The following is a 21,501-nucleotide window of genomic DNA, read 5'->3' on the forward strand; positions in this document are numbered from 1 at the left end:
TTAGAAAGACCCCTCCACAGGAAAGTTGCCATCTCATTCTTCTAAAGTAAATTCTAAAAAGTGTTCATATCATAAAACTGTTCAACTATGTTGTAGTAAATGTACTTAGCGGAAACTGGGGCAGAATATGTGATGGTTCTTTCATTTGTTTTTGTTTGATTTTTTCTTTGTTAGATTTTATATATTTGTTTGTTTTTCTTTTTGTTCCTGTTTGTCTCCTGTCATACTTTAACAAAGTGACTGACAAGGAAGCTTTTCAGGTTTTGTAGAAGTTTTGGATTTTAAGAACTGGAATTATCAGGAAGTCCAAGGATGGATTTACTAATTGGAGCACAGCTCTACCCATCATTTTTTAGGTTTTATTCAAATACCACTTCATTTTCCTTTCTAGTATGTTATATATTATATACATGTGCTTTAAATATACATGTCTATAATGTAAATTTTATGTTTTAGTGTATTAGTAAGTGGCAATAGCAGTACATATGGGATCGACACTTTTTCTGCGTTCTCTGATGACAGCTCACTTCTGTTGTATTAGGTATTCATCAGTGTAGACAGAGCTATGACAGGTTTGTGATGGTGGTTCTGCAATGTGAAATATACTAGTGCAAATGGGTCTGAAATTAAAGAGTCTGCTAAATATTATGTCTTATGAATAGTCATCCATCTCCGTATTTAACAGAACAAATGGACCTGTTGTTACTATTCTTACTTATCTTCCTAAGTGATTTTTAAACCCATTAAGAAATAATTTGACAGGCTCCTCTTAGCATAGATAATAATTCTTTTATAGTGAATATGAACAAAAGGGAAGAGATTGCTTGTATCACCTAATGTAACAGTGCTTTATTTTGCTATAAAATTGCACGTGTACTGAAGACTAAGTGAAGCCCTGAGTGACTTCACTTTTTCCCAGAACAGCAGATACTATAGTAGTAGTATAGTAGTATGCTTCACCACCTGAAGGGATCTTCTAGTAATACATTGCCTTTCATTGCCTTTTTTTTTTTTTCCTGCGAGTTCAGTAATATCCTAGGAAACATGGAAAGAGGCAGTGTTTTGTCAGATTTAGCCAGAAGCTACTATTCATTTCTGAGCTTGTTTTAATATAGCTAGACACAGCCTCTTCTGACTTGAATTCTTGGAACAGCTTCACTGACCTGATAAAAAAAGGCTTCGCTTGTGTATTCAAAGACCTTCAAACCAGTCTGGTACAAAATACCCCTTTTTATATTAATTCATTAGCTGCTAGTGTACACAGTAACTTGAATAGTACGTACATTACATACCATCTTCATCAGAGCTTATAATAACCTAATGCATCTATGTAGTTTTTGAAGTACATTTGGAAGTAATGTAAAACTTTCTGGATATGTTGTCTCTGTGCAATATTTTACTTTTAACTGCATGTCTTACTCAAATTAACTGATGAGTGAGCCTTCTCCTAGCCAAGGACTGGACTATTTGCCTGCCTACCTAATAAGCAGATTACTAGTTTAATCACTTGGGCAATGTTTTTCATTCCAGTTTGCATAAAGCAATATTTTTATATTTACACGAAGCAGAGCTAGTAAAAGGATGAGTCTGAAAAAATTGGACAGATGGTCTTACATTTTTCTATTTTGTAAATATTAAAGTACCATATGTAGTTTTCTAGTAGTAGTAGTTTCATGGTTTAGTAGTTTCATGGTTTTCTTTGGGTTTCAGAGAGGTAGCTAGCATGTCTTCACAGAGTTTGTAATTGCACTTATGCGAAGAATTTTAAACCGAGTTCAGCCCTTTGCCAAAACTTTCTTGCAGTCTCAGATATATATCTGATTAATGAAGGAAAAATATTTTCTAACTTTTCTTTTTACCTCTTATCCCAGTTTCTTATATTCTACCTGACACTTTTTACTTCATCTATGTGTTTACATAGTTTAACATCTGATATTACAGTTTCCTTTGCCTTTTTTGTTTCTGTTTTTGACATGTTCAAATCTGGCCTAGTTCTTGCTTATCTAAGCTGATTATATGCAAGTACATCACTTTAACAGCAAATCAGTTTCATGATACTTTTCTCTTAATTGTAGTAATTGCCACATTAATATGTATGCAACACTACTTAGACAATGTTTCTTCTGTGCTCATCTTTTCTTTAATTTTTAGTATCAACAGAACAGAATCATTGTTTTTCTAGCAGGTTTTAAGTTGTAACATATTCACAGGGAAAATTTGGCATACTGAATCAATGATTTGGATTGTAATACTCCATACCTTCAGAGAAGTTTGTTCTAATGGACTTTTGTGCCAATTACAGAAAAGGAATCTAGTGAGCTCAGGATATTCAATATACACTGAAGTCATTAATGTTCACAGTAGTTTATGTTGTGGTTTTCAGAAAAGGAAAATATTTCCACCATAATTCAGCCACCACAGAATAGACCATAATTACTTATTTCAATACTCTAAATCCCAGATTCTTGAAACAGTACTTTTTTTAACCTCAGATGCATCATAGTTTTTTACTATTTATAATACTGACCAAAGATTTAGGCAGTAAGTTTTCTTCTCTAAACTTTTTTTTTTTCTGGTTACCTTTTTCTGTCTTGTTTAGAGCTTGAAATTAACATGACCCTTTTCATTCATGTCTTTGGTTCATGAACGTGTACTTTCCAATTTTGTAAGATTTTGAATGTTGAAGAGTTACAGATACTTAGGATAATAACAAGGTTTGAATTATTATTACTGAAGACTGTGTAGTTATTTTTCATCTAAAAAAAAAAAAATCGCCCATAATACTGTCTGTGTTGGGTAAGTTATTTGTAGGACCATAGGATAATTCAGGTTGGAAGGCACTTCAGTAGGTCTCTAGTCCAATCTCCTGCTCAAACCAGGGTCAAAGACCAGATTGTTCAAGGCTTTATCTGTTGAGCTCTTGAAAGCTGCAAGAATAGATATTGCATAATCTTTCTGGGCAACCTACTCCACTGCATCATGAAAAAGTTTTTCCTCATACCCAGCCTGAGCCTATTTTGTTTCAACTTGTCAGCTGTCTTTCATCCGTCTGCCATACAACACTGTGAAGACCCTGGCTCCATCTTCATTTTCCCATGGATAAGAGTAGATGGCTCTTTAGTCCTCCTGTAGCAGTCTCTTCTTCAGCTTGAAAAAGCCCAGATCCACCAGCCTCTCCTCATTCACCTAGTTCCCAGCTATGCCTGCCCACTTTGTTGGCCTTCCCCTAACTTCACTCCAGTGAAGTCTGTCAATATATTTCTTATTCTGAGGTTGGGATGGGGGTTGTCTGGATGTAGTATTCTGCATATGTCCTAGGGAGTGCCAAGCAGAGGTGGGAATTGATCTCCTTGATCTACTACTGGTCATGATCCTTTTAATTAGCCTAGGAGGCCGTTGACTTCTTGCTGCTGCTTGGGCACTCTTGTCTACCACACCTGTCCTCAGTTTGCATGATTCCCAACTGGTTATTCCTTCCCAGATGCAGAATTTAGCAATTATCCTTGCCGAATATCATGATGTTCCTGTTGATGCATTCTTCCAGTCTCTAGGTCAATGACCTCATCCAGATTATCGATAAAGGTATTAATTAGGACAGATTCCAGGACAGAATCCCATGGGACCCCACTTGTTACTGGCCTCCAGGTAGAGTATGACCTCCACTGTCCTCTAAGCCCAGCTATCCAACTAGATTTTTACCAACCTAGTTGTCTGTACGTCCAGACTGTAATGCCCTAACTTGTGGGTGGTTGGCCTCGGCTGGCAGCCGCGCACCCATACAGCCACTTGCTCCCTCACCCCCATCCCCAGACAAAGGTGAAAAATGGGAGTGAGAAAACTCATGGGTCAAGGTAAAGACAGGGAAATCACTCACTGGTTACTGTTGTGGGCAAAACAATCTCCAGATGGGAAATTTAACTTAATTTACATAATTAACATAACATTTAATTACTTATTCAGGTACTGGGGAACAAAGAAGGCAAGTATTTAAACACTTAGGGAAAAAAAATGGCCTCCTTGCTTTCCCAAGCTCCAGACACCTCTCTTTCTCTGTTCCTAGTCTCTACTCCCCTTCTTACCACCATAGACACAGGTTAAACTCAGCCCCTTCAGTGAGGTGATAGGTGGCGCAGGAGGTTTCTTTCTGGTGTTCCTTCTTCCTCATACTTTTCTTCCACTTCTCTTTCTGCCTAACTCATTTCTTCTGCTCTATTGTGGGTTATCCACAGGCCACAGTCCCTTTGGGGGTGTACCTGCTCTAGTATGGGCTTATGCTTGGGCCACTTCAAGAGACACTTCAAGAGTGTTTCCAGCTCTCCTGTGGATTACCTCCTACTGCTTTGGCCTTCCTTTTCTTCTTCTGTCTTGTCTCTGCCCTTTCTTAAATGCATTTTCAAAGAGATGCCAAAAACTCTTGACTGGCTTAGCTGTGTCCTGTGATGTGTCTACTGTGAAGCTATCTGGAACTGACTGTGTCCTGCACAGTGCAGCCCCTGACCTACTCCCACAGATATCACCTTTGCAGCCATCCTTTGCTATCCAGACCTTGCTGCTTATTTCCAATACACGTAAATGCAAGAATATTGTGGGAGGCAATGTCAAAAGCCTTGGTAAAGTCAGGGTAATCACCATCCACTGTTCCTCTCTCATCCACAAAACTAATCATTTTATCCTATACTCAGGCATGATTTACTCTTGGTCAGTCCATGCTGAGTGTTCCCAGTCACGTTCTTCTCATTGAGTTTTAGTTCTATGTTTGTTTGAATTTATTTCCTGTTTTATTATTATTTTTCTTTTTCCTCAGTTTTATGATGTGAAGCTGTTATCCTTCATGTAACATTTTTTCTTTATTTTGATTGTTTTCACCACATCTATATATACTGTAGTTTAGAAGATAAAATGCTGAGATTTGACATACAGTTTATGTAGTATATGTTGTAGAATGAGGAAATACAAAATATAAAAATATATACTTTAAACTTATAAATGGCAATGTGTTACAATGGGTTTACAACATGCTTTATATTTTTCAGCTCTACTTCAAGTTACAATTTCACTTAGCAAAGTAGAGCTCAGTGTGGGTGAATCCAAATTCTTCACGTGCACAGGTATGTATTCACATTATTTTTTTTTGTTGTTAGATTATCTATGTTCTGCATGATTTGAAAGTGAATTTATTGATTCACAATATTAACTTAAATGTGCATTGTTTTGTATATTCATATTGACTTGTGAGAATTGTGATAAATAGAAGATCTTGTAGAGACTATTGATTTCAGATTGCAAACAAACCATCTCACTCACTCAGTTTGAAATTTGTCTATATTGGTATAGATAATTTATATCTACTAGGATGCTTATTTAGTTAAAATATTTTTACTTGTCTAAACTAAGGATTTAATAATCTACTAGGCTAAGCTCTAGCACCCTCTCTGCCCTAATGAGATACCTGAAGAGTCTTTTCTGGAGGGGCAAAATTAAGTCAGGATGGGAAGAGTTTGTTTTTGCAGCTGCCTGAAATTAATCTTTGATGTTCCTGATTTGCCATCTTAGATTGACAGTGACACACAGCCTGATTACAATGACAAGCCAAAGAGACTGCTGGACAGCCTGTGTCTTTCCTTTAAGATTTTATAGATTTCTATGTTCATTTTCTTCCTCTTGAATTCTTGAGCTACTAATTATCCTGTCCCTACAGTCACACATTTGCCTGCAGTTTTACCTTGCTTAGCTTTCTGCAGAATTTCTCACAACTCCTTTTCACAATTCAGCAATTCTCTGACATTACATAGTTGTCAGAGACATGTCATAGATGGTTGTACATTGGGTAGGCGTATGCATTGCATAATGTCTATTTGAACTTCTAATGTTGTTATTTTTATTTTTGTTTGTAGCCATTGGTGAGCCTGACACCGTAGATTGGTACAATCCACAAGGAGAGAAGATTGTTTCTAGTCAAAGAGTGGTTGTTCAGAAAGAAGGTGTTCGATCACGTCTAACCATTTATAATGCAGATATAGAAGATGCTGGTATATATCGGTGCCAAGCAACAGACGCTAAAGGACAAACTCAAGAAGCTACTGTTGTTTTGGAAATTTATCGTAAGTAAAATAATATCAAATAACAAAGGAAAGAACATGTTTTGAAAGCCACTGCTATTGAGAAAGTAAAGCCTATCAGAATACCATCCCAGGCTCTGAACTGTATATTCCAAACAATTACATCTCCTGTAGTTTAGTTCACAGATACTATGAACTAAACTTTGTAATATTGTAGATTACTTCTCCTTTGTATCTTAAAATATCATCTCAGAGGGGTGCACTGTATGCCCCTAATGGAAAAGAGAAAAGATGTATTTTATCAACCTAATTTTAAGTACAAATACATATAAAACATATCAAATATGTAAATAAAAGTGTAAGAAATGCAATGCATGCCATTAAAAAGCAAAGTTTAGATTGAATTAGTTACTTTTATGTCAGTCTTCTCATATTTTTGGTCTTGTGGTGGAATCTTGCCATAAAGCATTGAAGCTTAATATGGTAAGCAACTAAAAAAGCATTTCAATTGCTAACAACTAATTGAAGAGTATATTTGAAAAGTAAATACATTCTTCTATGGCTAGAGATTCTCTGAGAGTTTGTTTGTTTGCTTTTTTTCAATATAGTTAAGTACCTTTGCAGTATACTATATTCTATAGATCAATTAAAAATGCCTAAAAGCAATGTATTAAATAAATACACTGTGAAAATTTGGTAAGGTTTTTGTGGGTGAAAGCACAAGACGTATGCCAGCATCCTTTCAGCTATTCTTCTCTGATTTCATTGGAGAATAGTGCTTTAATATTCATAAAAAAATATGTTTGTGGTTGTACTGAGTGTTAAGGAATTGCTATGAGACAGAAAATACAGAGTGGAATCATAAAGCACTGCTTCTGAAAGGTACAGATAACTCAGATAACAAAAGGCATACAATTTAAAAAAAAAAAGCTATTGATAAAACAACCATTAGAATGATGATAGCAGTTACAAGCAATTACATGATGGCTTGAAAGCTGACAGTTCAAAGGATTGCAAGTTTTGTGGAATCCATCTTTATGCTTAAAGCTGCCAGTCACTCCATTAGCAGACTGCTGAGCATAGTTGAAATCTTTTGAAGTGTTTGCATGTGGTAATTTTAATAATTCCGAGGTTAGACAAAGCCCAAAGACCCACACAAGAAATGTAAAGGCCTATGGGAACCGACACGTGAAAATTTCATTATTTGTATTTGTGATGTATTGTATGGAAAAAGCAGGATATGCTGTATTACTAGCGTCCAGTACAGTAATCATTTATGTTTGTCAGAATTTTTCTTCTGATGTAATTATGATCAAATACTTCAAACATTTTACATAAATACTTTATGAAAGTATGCAAGATGCGAATATAACAAAAGCGTGCTCCCTCTGCTGTGGGAACCATATGGATTATTTGAGCCTGCACTCATATAAATACAAAAAGGCAGAGGTGGAGGTGCATTCTCTGACTCCAAAGCATCCTCTTGAATAGATGAATGGAATTGGCAATGTTTGATCATAGAGAACATGTCAGTTTGTTTCTTCTATGTGCAATAAATTCTTGCAGAAATTTTTGGCAATTGGTTTCTGCTTTAGATCTTGTATGAGGACATGGTTTAACGCCATCTTGAAGTTCTTTCCCTGAATTCGAACAACAGAATTATTAGAACTTATTGTTGAACTGATTATTGAACTTATTCAACCCAATAATAAAATTAAATATCAACTTTGATTATTTGAAGCAGAAATAATAAAAAATTCTGTCAGGCCTAAAAAAATCTTGCTACTTCCTCAAAAAACCTACAAATTCTTATGATAATTTTAGAAAGTTTTTCCATATAGTTTCCCATGGGCTTTTAAGTTTTTATGTTTTGCTCAGCTGATAGCTTTCCCAATCAGTGAGGCTTAATTTCCACCTTTAAATAAGACTTTTCCAAATGATTTCAATGGATATTTTGATGGAATGAAAACCTGAAGTTCTCATTCAATAATAAGATCATGAAGAATAAAACACAGAAGAGAGTAAAAAGTATTATCAACCTGAATGTATAGACTTCTACAAAACTAGAGTGTCAAAACTGGGCTCTGAAAAATCAACAATAATAAAAAATATATTTATGAAACATGCTTCATTTATATAAATAAAACAAAGGTTTTCATAATGCCAAATGGCTGTAAAATCATTCCTAGAGACAGAGTGAAAGTTCTGTGTCGAGGACAATTGAGTCTTATCTGAGAAAACTATATTATGGAAATAATTCTGTATTACGCATAAAGAGAAGCTTAATAGACAGCTTTATCTCATTTGATATCACATTTAATTTCAATGCTAAGTGAACTGGAAGATGATAACTGTATTTGGTTTTCTTCCTTTTCAGAAAAGCTCACTTTTCAAGACATAATCTCTCCACAAGAGTTTAGGCAGGGAGAAGATGCAGAAGTTGTTTGCCGTGTTACTAGTTCACCTGCTCCCATTGTCAGCTGGTTGTATCGGAATGAGGAAGTCACAACTCTTGCTGACAGTTAGTATTTTGGTAACTCTTTAAGTTATACATTCTAATTAATATTAAATTGTTGTTGTAAAAGAAGATTAATCACGTCATGATGGAGGGTGGATTTTAATTAGTCCATTGGTATCAGTAGGATTTAACCAGTTGCTGTGGTCTGTAGAGAATCCATATGCAATAGTTTCCTTCATATATCATTTTTTTCCAATCAGCAATTTTGTCTAGATATAACATGAAGGCCCAGATGTCCAAAAGATTGTTTGGAACTCTTCCTGGGCTGTCATGCGTGTACACAGATGAACTTCTTTGTGCTAGCAAAGCTATGATACTTCCTCAGAGTGTACAATTTACCGAGCAAACACTGCATAAACTTTGGTATACTTGTACATTAGCTGCGTCTTCTAGGTGGGTAGGCTTGTTGCACTATTGTAAGCATTCACTTGTAGAAGCGTAAGCTACCTTTAAGTTACAAGCAACAAGGGGTATAGGTTAGGGGTATATATATTTTGGCTAGATTCCTAACAGCTAGACTGATAAAATTAGGTGAAAATGGATCTACATACAAGTTCATAAATTTGTAGAGGCAGTTAATTAGGCACATAAATTCACGTGCTTTGCCACCTCAAAAGCAGTGACAGCATTTCTCTACGCTGTGTCATTAAAGTTGTTTTTGTCTTTATGGAAAAGAAGACAATCTGCATTTTCTGGAAATGAAATTAATGTTGATGAACCATTTTATCCACCTTCTCATCTGTCTTGATCTCTGTATGTACTAAAACTCAAGGTTGTAGTGTATGCACTTAAAAGTCTTATTCTTTAAAAATTAAATACTATTTTTTTCAAAATGAAAACGAATGTAATATACCTAAATTATGAATGACAACCCAGTATGGCATCCAATAAAAGTTATATTTGTTTTATGAAAACATATAAACAACTGTGAGACAATTGCTGGAGAAAAGAAAGAAAACAAAAAAGCTTGTTAGCTTGTTTTATGTTTCTGGACTCAGTCTTGCACTCCTGTCTACTATGAAAGAAAGTTTTGATCAAAATTCTTCTCATTTAACATGTCTGTCTTATCCCTTCTGTCTTCTAGGTACAAAGACTAAGACTAATAAACTTATACCTTTAGAAAAAGAGTTGACATTTTGATCTAAATAAACAGTGAATGTAGGTGAGACTTAGAAGATTTTGAAAAATAAGAAAACAAAGCAAGATTTGGCAATTTAACAGAAACTAGTTCTCAAGGACACAGCTCAGAGCTCAAAAAAGTAAAATTGTCCCAAAGATCTCTCTTAAAGTTTTGTTATTATTACCATTTTATTTGCTTTTCTAATCAATCTGTCTGCTGTAGGAATAAGAAAGGAAATAAAACATTTCCTTTCTTTTTCAAAATCATACATTTTGAAAACTTAGAGTTTTTAAATTCAATGTGTGAAATTGTCTCTTCAACCTTTTTTTTTGTGCAGTGCTTCAATGTGAAGAAGTAGAATGACAGAAACCAATTTTAATTTAAATAGCAGAGTATTTTCCTTATGTTTCGATCTAGACCAGTATCCAAATGAGTTCCCTGTCATTCCTGGAAGAGAGGTTGAAATCATAAATAGGACATCATGTACTTTGAGCTTTGGCAATGTCTATATTATTTTATAACGAAGGTGGAAAAAGAGTATTCCTGAAGTCTTGCAGTTAAGAAAATTTCTCCATGCCTAGTGAATTGAAAAGACAGTTCCATATTACATTTCCAGCTTCACAATTTCCGATGAAGGATCAGTACCTGTAACCTCTTTACATAATTTAAGTAACATCAACTTTTTTTTTTACCATATTACAAATGGTGCCTACTGAAAAAAATATATATATATATATTTTTTTATTTCATAGTAAGCTAAAGTACTGAAAAATTTCATATTCAAACTGGATTGTATATTCCACAGTTTATTTTAGGGACATTAGAAAGCAGCCTCTATTTTAAACATTCTAGCACTAGACATGAAAGGAAGACATGAAATAATATAATTCCTACGATTTTGTGAAATTTCTCCTACATCTTGATCATACTCTATTGCGTGCTACAATTAGTATGATTTTTGCAGTACAGACTTTTGATTACTTTGGTTTTGCAAATCTTGACAGTTACTACTGTCTGTATTTTTATGTTCCATTTGAACAGAAGACTGACTGCTCCCAGAAGGCTAGTTCACAGAATCAGAAGTGAAAATTTAAAGATTTTTCCTGTGTAGGAGGCCTATAGATGACTCAAAATAGTCTCACCATTCTGAATTGGTTTCTGCACGTTCCCACCTTATCTGCTCCATTGCTAACTCATCCTAAGATCTATAGTCTATTTGAATTCTGCAAAGAAAATGTGAGTTAGAAACTGGGAATAGCTGCCCATCATTCTTTGGTTTAAAAACAAAAAAGAAAAAAATAAAAGACTATGAGAACAATGACTTCCAAAAGTTATTCTGATCTTACTATGTATGTTTAAGGTTTAATGGAGCAAAATGTAAGGTATAATTTTCTGGAAATATTCTAAGGATATCTTTATTTTTCTTTCTAAGAGTTGAATTGTCATGACTCATAATTCCATCATGTGGGGCTCAGCTATGTAAGAGAATGGGATTGTTTTCATTGATCAGATCTTACCTGGAGTTGTAAGTGACTAGGTCTGGTTTTGCACAATGCTAGTGCTTCAAAGGACATCAAATGCCATTTTGTAATGCTTAAAGAAAATATAGAAATTGTATATACAGGAATGTGGAATGTGTATTAGTTTACTGTTAGTGTTAACATTAGAAGGAGGTTAGCTGCCCTTGTTAATATAAATATGCTAGATGCTAATCTTTCTAAATGTACATATAAATTATTTGCTATCTATGTAAATGTGTCCTTTGTCCTGTCACTGCTCAAATCATAAATGTCAGAATTCCACTATCAGATTATTAAAAACAGTTTTCTATAACCATAGTATAGGTGTGGTATGTAAATATAATGTCTATAGAAAATTTTATATTGCATATCATTGGATAGAAAATATTGGGGTGGATGCATCCTTCATGTTTTCTGTATGCTTTGATGTATCTTACTGTTTTACGTTCGCAGTTCTGTAGCGCTTTTAGTTTTTTTTCCCTCCGTAGGTATTTTTAGTATGTAGAATGATTCTCTTCAAGACCACAACAGTTTAAAATGATAAAATATTCTGGAAAACTATTAGAATTTACATTTTTTAAAAAATAAATCCTTCTAGTTACAGTATAGGGTACTGCAAATTTTTCCTGGCCTAAAAAAGCCATGTAGGATCACTGCGCTAGAAAACATTAAACTGGTACCACCTTCTATTCCAGTGCCACAGTGGAATTTTCTCTTTTAGAATAAGACCACAAGAGACAGAATTCAAATGAGCTATATTGACCCACAGAATCATATGGGGTAGGCTTTGGCAATTTGGTTTTGCTACTGCAGTGTAGTGCAGTCTCTAAGAATGAAAGAGGTGCTTTAAGGTTCCCGCTCAAAGTCAATAGTTTGCACAGAGTTCTACTTATAGCAGTATAAGTGGTTCCATTGCTCTACATAGCCAGTGTAGAAATGCTAAATGCACTTGTGTAAACTGATGTGCAAATTTCACCAGAAGTTTTGATTTTTTTCTTCAAGAGATCTTTAGTAGTTGTGTCCCAGTCTTAGAATGAACAGTTGTGCGTAACCTTTTTGTTAGATATTGTGAGTCATAGCCTGGCACATACCCTAGAAACACAGTAAAATTTGCAAACCATAGCCCAGGTTCATCATACCTGACAGGAGACAATTCTTCCATTTCTTGTTATGAGGTATGAAAAAGGACACATGAAATCCCACTTGCCATGCATATACCCCTTAATATTTGATCCAGCAACTGGAGAAGCTCCACTGCATGCTTCTCTCACCTTGGTGTCTGCAGGGCTAATTTTCAAATATCTTTTCGTTTATCCCCTCGCTCTTCGCTGCCATGCAGTATTTTCCCCTTCCTTACCCAGACTTCTGAGGCGCCGCCATCTTGGTGCCCTGCAGTGGGGCCATTGGAGCCATTTGTGTCTGGCATGGGGCAACCCCTGCATTGTCTCAGAGGAGCCCTGAAACCCCCAGCTGCCAACACCTTGCCACATAAACTCAATACATTAGTTCAGACTGAAAGGAAAGAAAAGTTAGATTTAGAACAGTTTACTCTTGCAGATTATAATTTTGCTGCTATGTATGCAGGAAAATGTATAAATGCTTGTTCAGAATCTGGTTTTACAATGGGGTTAAGCTACTCAAGAAATGTGTTGCAATTAAATTGCAAATAAATTGCAATTTATACTGGACTTTGTAGAAGGTTAAATGGTTTCTTGCATTGAAGAATGAAGTGTTAGACTTTATTCTATGAGTGTTAGACTATAGCAAGATGGACCGTGGACTGAGTTATAGGAGATGAGCCAAGGAACAGGGTGGGAAGGAGAGCAAGTAAGTTGAGAAATAGTGCCATAAAACGGACATGAGAACATTGGCTAATCAAGATACAGAGGAAAGATACATTTTCTTACGTATTGAATTTATCTTTTTTCTATTTTTTTAATTTTGTTGTTTTATATAAGTGTTCATGAATATTCCACTAATTTTTTAATAATTTATAAACTTTACTTTCTTTGAAGAGTCATCAAATGTAAGTAAGAAGTTATGGATTGAAAATCCTGATTGAATTTTAAGAAATGGCAATGTATTTTGGGGTGGATGAAAAGCTAATTTCTCAGCCAACATTTTACTTTTAAATTGAGAAATGCTTTGTCATGAGCATTCTGTATGTTTAGAGAAATTTAAATTTCTCATTTTCCCATTTAAATTAGTGTTCCTGTAGTTGTCTAGATTTGCTAATACCACTTAATCTTTTACATGCCTTTCTAGATCGATTTGCAGTATTAGCAAACAATAATCTCCAAATTCTTAACATCAACAAAAGTGATGAAGGAGTATACCGATGTGAAGGAAGAGTGGAAGCCAGAGGAGAAATTGACTTCCGGGACATAATTGTTATTGTGAATGGTAAGAAGTAGAATCATAGAATTACACAATGGCTCGGGTTGGAAGGAACATTAAAGATCATCTCACTTTCCTTGATTATCATAGCCTCAATTTTAGAACACATCAGCTTCTAAAAAAACTAATTAATATTAATTCGTTAATATAGTTGTCATGTCTGTTTAGTATTGTTTTCCTATAAAAGTAATTGCTTACTATTTAAAAAAAATCCATTATACTGCATAAATAGAATTCATTGCATTTCGTAATGTCAGAGTATATAAATATACAGAAGCTTTATTATTTTTTTTAATAATTCAAAAACACTGACAATCACTACAAGACTCGAGTTTCAGATTATATTGCGTAGTAATTCAGTTCACTATATTTTTCAGTGTTTTGTTATTTCCTGTTAAAAAACACTAATTTTTCATAGTTATTCAGCTTTACTGCATTGAACATATTTTATTAATTTCTTTTATTTGAACCATCCCAAAAGTCATGGATACGTTTTTATTTAGATAAGCAGTATTACTTCTAGATTTTTAACATTTTATTTTTTATGAAGACTAAAATATGATTTATAAGTGGCATTAAACTTTTTATTAGTTTATCATAAACATCTCCTAAGGCGTATGAAAGGATGAAGACAAAACAAAGTATTTAGTTCAACCTCTCTCTTAAATTCACAGTTGGCCTGTTGAAAAGTAAATATGAACACAGGACACAGTTCATAAAGGGCATTTTTTTAATCTACATGTTCTGTTCAATAACAGTGTTTTAGTGAAACTAATTCCGTTGTGCTATTAGCTTCTGAGTTCTAAATGCTTTGTCCTTGACAACCTCAAGCCTCTGCAAACCTCAGTTTACAGAAGTCATTATGTAAATTAAATTATCAGTTAATTTCATGAGAAGAAGCAGCTTCTGGCACACATATCATTTAATCCATGTAGTCAAGCAGCGGTATTTGAATCAGAACTCTTTAGGTTGTTATAGGCAGTGTGCAAAAAGTGACAAGCAAATGGGTATTATCCTGTGTATTGTGATAAAATATCACAGTATGTACCCCATGCATTGTGAAGTCCCCTCAGTAACTTGCTTTCATCTCTGTGCATTGGGTTCTGCGTTGCCTTGACCTCTGAGTATATTCCAACAGTTCTAACAGTAAAATAAGTAAAACAGTAAAATAGTATTTTAAATTCTGCATGAGATTTTCTTCTGTTGATATTTATGTATGTGTATATGAAGCTACATTTTGAACACTTTTCATTTCTATGTGATATATACCATTGAGCAGAAAGAGAACCTGTGTTAAACCTAAAACATTGGTTTTCGAACTCCAGTCCCACTTCACATCTTTTATTAGTGGATTATATCCACAAATCTGTTTTTGCTTGTATTTGTAACTGCTCGAGACAAGAATGCCAACATTCACTTACATCTAGACTTCAGTCCATAGTGTTGTGAGGAGGTTTCCAGCTGAGAGGTTCTAACATTGTTGCTCAGTTAGAGTGGTACCAATTAAGAGCTATTTTTCTGCTTAATTTATACGAATAAATAGCTTTTCCTAGGTAAAACTGAATGTAATAAACCTGGCCCCAGATGGCTTTTAGATTAATAGAAATAATTGCTTTTAGATTAAAAAGAAAGAAACAAAAATCATAGTACTCTTTGATCAAAAAAAAAAAAAGGAAAAAAAACTATCAATGAATTGAACTTAAATGTGACTGGACTTTAACATTTTGCTTTAAGTTAGATATGTGAGACACTTGCCAGTATGTTACTTATTATATCAAGACCCATTTGTCTTTTCCTCTTTTAGGTTCATTTTTTTAGTTCGATCCTATGTACATAAAAATACAGAAACAAGATAAACATATCTCACTTCCCAGAAGGAGCTATAAGAAAAATAATATTTCATTTAATTGTCATCATAGTGTCTCTGAGAAGGTTGAAACACTTAAATAATAGGCTGAATTGAGTCATGGTCCTGTAGTTCTTAGTTGTGAGTAGTGAAGAACCTGCTACTGGTGGCAAAGAATTGATTCATGTCACTAACTCTATTTTCAGGTCTAGATATTAGAATGCACTGCAAACCAGCTAAAACGTATGAAATGTTGTCGAAGTGATACTTAAAAATGTAAGATGACTAAGTCACTATAGCACAACAGAAGGGTTTTTATTTGCTGAGTAGTGGCCCATGCAATTTCAGATAGGAGATAATTGATCTGTGAAACGCTTAAATTTCATCACACCATGAAAAAGAGTCAAAAGTACAGAACATTTACTTATTAATTGTTGATGAATCTGGTACACTCTTTTTAATAATTTTGTATATTAGATGTTCAGAAGCTGGAAGGGCTTCTGAGAATATTAAAGCTAAATATTTTGTACTGTTTAACACAACAGAAGTTAATTCTCAACAGTTTGTGAGAAAAACGTATGAAAGTGAAATGGTAAGCCATAAGCAATTCATTGGGGTTGCCTTCTGTTCTTTACTGAAAGTTAAATCTAAAAGGATAGCTCTGAGCCACTCTGATGATAAGGTGTTCTTGTTAGCTTTATTTTATATTATATAGTTATATATTTTATATTACATGTTATATAATTCTTGAGAGCTATATTTTGTGAATCTTCTTCCTCTTACTTCCCCTGACATTCTTTCTTTTCCATATATTTTCCTTCAATCTGCTGGTTTTTTTTTTGCTTGACAGTTAATGGAAACAGATTTAGGATAAGTGTCTTAAAATTACCATATAAACAGATATATTAAGTAGAGATATTTAATAATAGAGATATTTAACAGAGATATGTGAGTCGATCTGCTTTAAATATTATTGCTATTTTTCTCTTGGGCAGAGGTTCTCTCCAAACAGTTTTAATTTTATTAATGACTGTCCTATCAAGAACAGACAAAATACGTGGTTCTTGGAACACAATTACCAAAACAGGTTGTGATTTCTGAAAACAGATACTATCTATTGGGTTTTATCATGTCACTTTTTTAAGCTGGTGATACTCCTGCTCAAGAACTTTGCAGGTGTTCAATACAAAGAATTAAATATGTTTAATTGATACTGCTATATATTGACATCAGTTTTAAAAGCACTGTCTGACATCAGTAAATCAGCTGTATGTCCACTACAGAGTTGAATGAAAGAAAGAGACTAGGGAGATTTTATTTGAGATACTTAAATTAGCACCAGTCATAACTCTACTGTATTTTATGCGTCCTAAGTATGACTTCAGTCACTTTAAAATTGTCTGTAAGAAAATTAAACAACCACTGAACAAGACTTTTGAGTTTATTATTGTACAAAAAAAGTTATAAATGTCCTGATAAAATAAAAAAAAATCTTTTTGTGTTTAAGAAAAACAGAAATACTGAGAACTGATTCATATTGTAACTTGATCCATAAGAGTAACTATAAATTCCAAAATTAGCAAAGGAGCCTATGCTTTAAATTTCTCCAGAATCATACAGAATCTTCTATTTTCCATTACTAGGACATAATGTTTTATTTTTCAGTTCCCCCTGCAATTACTCTGCCACAGAAATCCTTTAATGCCACTGCGGATCGAGGAGAGGCAGTAACTTTGTTCTGCAGAGCCACTGGATCGCCTCCACCAGAAATAAGTTGGTATAGGTAAGTTCAGTAGAGATCTGCACACAAGAGCACATTGTTTTATGGTGTTATGATTTTCTGTCACACTCCATTAAGTAAGCTGGGCAACCTTAATTACTTTACTGAATTTTAAAAGCACTTACTGTCTATTTCTACTCTTAACTTCTAAAGCTAGATTCAACATTAATAAGTGAATGAACTCATAGAAATTCTATTGCAATTTTTAAAATCTAATATGTTTTGAAATATGGAACTGCTTTTAAAAATAAGTTTAAAGTTCATGTGTTTTTGATGATGTCAATGAAATGAACATTGGGAACATTTACCATGTAACAGTTGCAAAAACATAAATATCCATGCACTTTTTATTCTTTTAATTTAAAATATATATATATAAAAATAAATATTTATATAAAATATCTGACTCCTCACATCAGTGCACATTTCTATTTTAGATCCAAATAATTTGCATTCGCATATATTATTTCAGGTGAAATTAAAATGTCACTGCATTTTCAAAATGGACATCACTTATTAATTTCCTTTGGAATCTTTGAACAGTGTTATTAATTTTAAATATTCCTTTGACTGACACCTTCATCCTAACATGTCATAAGACAAACGTGGAACTAAGTTGTTCTCTTTTTTACAATTTACAATGCTTTACTTTTTTTTTTTTTTTTTTTTTTTTTTTTTTTTTACAACTTCAATGATAGATGTAAAAAAATAGAGCACAGGTAATTCCTTAATGTGGCCTTGTAAGACAATGTCGTTATAAAAGAAAATAGAAATTTCAACAGTTCATGGATATCTCTGTTTACAGATGTGCTTTTTCAATACTTTATAAATATTACACTATGTATACAGGCTAACTAGGTGTCTTGGAGAGACACTTGTCTCTGCTGATCAGAGACTACCTTTTTAATTTTCCTTTGGCTTGCCTGTCACTGAGGAAATCAACTGTTTTACACCATTCATTAATTATCTTTCATACAGATTTTACAAAAACTTCACCGACTAGTGTACTCTGTACTGGATCTTAAATGAGAAACTTTTGTTCTGTACCTATTTCAGAAGCCAATACAAGCAGCAATGGCTTATGTGCTTCTTTTCCCTGTTGTTTTTGTTATTATTATTATTATTATTACTATTATTATTACTATTATTTATATTTTCTCTGATTAGGTTATAAATTCTTGGCAGGTAGAAAATATTCTTGCTTTTTTATTTGCTGACTGTGAGAGATCATAAAATGATAGGAAGAAAAGCCCCCTGATGTTTGTAACAGAAAATTGTTATAGATATGCAAAGAGGGGTAAAAAGATGGAAAGAGCTCAGATATTTTATTTTGGAGGAGGCAAACTTGAGCCAGTATTGCAGTAGTAAATTTGTATGTAAAATTTCTGAAATCTCTGTCCCGAACTGTTCAGGTCCTGTTTCACTGATATTTTGTTAGCCAGCTAGTAGCATTCAGAATCTGTTGGAATATTCTCCTTGCCCTTGGACCTACCTTGCAGATCTTTCAAGATAAAGACCTTAGTTTTCTAGATTATTTCAGATTCTTTTTCTTCGGAAATTAGACTGAGCAAAGGGAAACTAGATCAACATAATCTTTTTTTTTTTTTTTTTTAAATAAAAAACTAGAAAACATTGCTATTTTAACTGTTTAAACTGATTTATCAAATAGTAACTAGTATACATTTCATCCATTGAGAACCCACTTGAATCCGTTTCTTAGAATTAACAGCTAAGGTATCGTATTCCCAATTTCATGCTGTTTAGTGTAATTTTTGATGTTGGATGTAAGTTGATATTAATATCAGCTTTATGAAAGTGCATTGTTGGTTTTTTTAATAAGCAAATGGAATTAAATCTTGATTTTGATTAAATGTTGGGAAGACTTACAACTTTTGGTTACAGCAAGTTGTGGGAATAATGTTCTGCTTTATTCCCAACTGTACTTTTTTTTTTTTTTTGCAAGTTCAGACATTTTATTTAACACGTCTCAGGTTATCCATTTGTAAAATGGGCATGAGGTTGCATGATGTGACTTAATGCAAAGATGTTGTATGAATACATAGCTACGCTAAGGACAAAAGTACAGAGAGATGCGAACATATTATATTATGTATTATATATATTATATATTAATAGAGAACAAGATGAAATAAACACGTGGATGTTCCTGTTGTTAGGTAGGCCTAACCACAAAATGGACTAAATACAGTGAATAACAAATATTTATGTCTTTCCCTTTTAAAACCCTTCAGAGGATATACTGGAGAGCTGAGGAAAAGTTCTGATTGATAAAAAAGGGTGGGATAATTTCTACTCCATTCTATTGGCGGATTTTCATTATAATATGTAGTAAATACCTCCATATCTGTTCAGATGGTTCATCAAAATTAAGGACCAACAACATTACATATGAACATTCAACATTATACACAATTGAATGTTCTTGTATCTTCATTGCTTTTTAAAATATGCCCTGACATCTAGAAATCTCTCATTAGCTCTAGTGAAGTTTCTTTAACAAGGCATGCGTAATTTGGATGTCATTGTGTAGTCCTACCTTCCTTACAATCCACTGGTATTTTAGTCAATTAAAAAAGAAAATCTTATTATTCTCTTTCCTCTTGCTTTCTGTCTGGTTTCCAATGAACTGACTTAACAGAAGGTCAAATTCAGCTCAAACATGAAAAGTGGCTTGAAAATCAAATGCCAGTGCAATTGACATGGCTTATATATCCCTCTGCATTGACTGTAAGCAGGATGCTGGTCAGAACTGTAGTTTCAAATTTTTAAATCTCTTAAAACAGTATCTAATGTGGTAGAGCTTAACCATTTGTGTTTTCCCTTTTTGTTTCCAGGTATTGACAAAGTTTAAGATTCCATAAGCTTAGAATGGAGGTATCTGAGCTAATGTGTCAATGCTCCTCAAAAATGCTTTAGTTCACATACTAGGTAGTGAATTTGAGATATCTAGTAAGAAGAAAGGTCATCAAAATTTAATTTTCACTCTATTTAATAAGGAAATGTACTTTGTTAATATTTCATGAACTAAGAGAATCTAAATCTTTCACCACTTAACTGATCTTACATTACTGTATAGCATAACCTTCAGAGAAACAATACACTGAAGCAATTAAATTAGCCAGAACTGAAATATAAAGATCCAAATTTACAAATCCTGAACTGATGATCTTTACTCACGTGAATAGTCTTACTAATAATTACACAGTCATTATTTACATTTGTGGAGGTAATTTACAGTAGTACATTTTAGCTGGATCTGTTCCCCTTATCTTTACTGACAGGGCTTAGAACTATCTGACAAAATAAGTAATCCTCATTCAATGTGCTATTCATGTTTTCTTGTTTGCCCATATCGGCATCAATCTGAATCTTTCCTGTTCAGATAGTCCCGGGTAATCCTCATAATCTCATTTCTGTTCAGAGATGGTCACAGATACAGGTGGTTTTTAAGAGAAAAGGCACTAGGAAACTATGTTTGACCTTGAATATCGACTTTTGTCTCCTACAGAAGTCACTGGAATTTTTTTGAAAACACCTATGTGGAAAATTAGACCTTTTCTGTTCTGCTAAGCATTTTCTGTGATTTACTTTGAAAAGGAGATGAATAAGAATCACCATAATGTATTGAAATGGACTGCTAAGTGGAACAGAGTTACTTACAAAAACGTTACTAAAATGCAAGCTAAATAAATGTCAGGGAATCCTATTAACAGAGATTAATATTTCCAAAGGAGGGGTGGGGGGAAGGCAGTAGTGTTTTGACTTTAGGGAAGGTATTATTTTAGAAAATATGAAATACATATAGCTATTGGCATTCTGTGAGTAGAAAGAAAGCAAACATCATTATTACTCAAATCTTGAAATAAAATTGTTCCAAAACTAGACATATACATTGGTTTCATTTCACAAACAATTTTTCAAGAACTTGGCATTGCCAGCAGGTTTGTCAATGCTTATGAAAATCAGGCAGACTTTATGTAGGTGCTTTTGAGAACAGGCTGTTAATGATTCTACAGAAAAAAAGGTCAAAAGAAGACTAAAGCAAACAAGGCAGAATGAGAAGAAATCCAAAAAAAAAAAAAAGGTAGGATTGCTTCCTTTAAGAAGCAGCTGTTGTGATAACTATGTGTATGCCAAGGTACTCATCAGATGGACTGGTCAGGCCTTGATCAGCCCTCAGAATTATTCACAGGTTTTATTATTTCTCTACCATCTGGTCAGAATTCATTACAATGTCTGG

The 21,501-nt window shown here is 33.7% G+C and overlaps 1 protein-coding gene across 6 annotated transcripts in view; it reads left to right on the forward strand.

Annotated features, from left to right (window-relative positions):
• Window positions 1-21,501, forward strand: part of NCAM2 (neural cell adhesion molecule 2) — a 288,588-nt gene that overhangs the window by 147,202 nt on the left and 119,885 nt on the right. For 5 of the 6 annotated variants that reach the window (XM_080579695.1, XM_080579698.1, XM_080579696.1 and 2 more), the window contains exons 2-6: window positions 5,034-5,108; window positions 5,895-6,101; window positions 8,437-8,580; window positions 13,483-13,620; window positions 17,126-17,243. In XM_080579695.1, the coding sequence (XP_080435821.1) occupies window positions 5,034-5,108; window positions 5,895-6,101; window positions 8,437-8,580; window positions 13,483-13,620; window positions 17,126-17,243 (682 nt within the window). Of the gene's footprint in view, window positions 1-3,764; window positions 4,094-5,033; window positions 5,109-5,894; window positions 6,102-8,436; window positions 8,581-13,482; window positions 13,621-17,125; window positions 17,244-21,501 lie in introns of those variants that run through there. The other variant, XM_080579694.1, reaches the window with a different exon arrangement.

The sequence above is a fragment of the Anser brachyrhynchus genome, assembly GCF_964034855.1.
Source record: "Anser brachyrhynchus genome assembly, chromosome: 1".
Classification (NCBI taxonomy): domain Eukaryota; kingdom Metazoa; phylum Chordata; class Aves; order Anseriformes; family Anatidae; genus Anser; species Anser brachyrhynchus.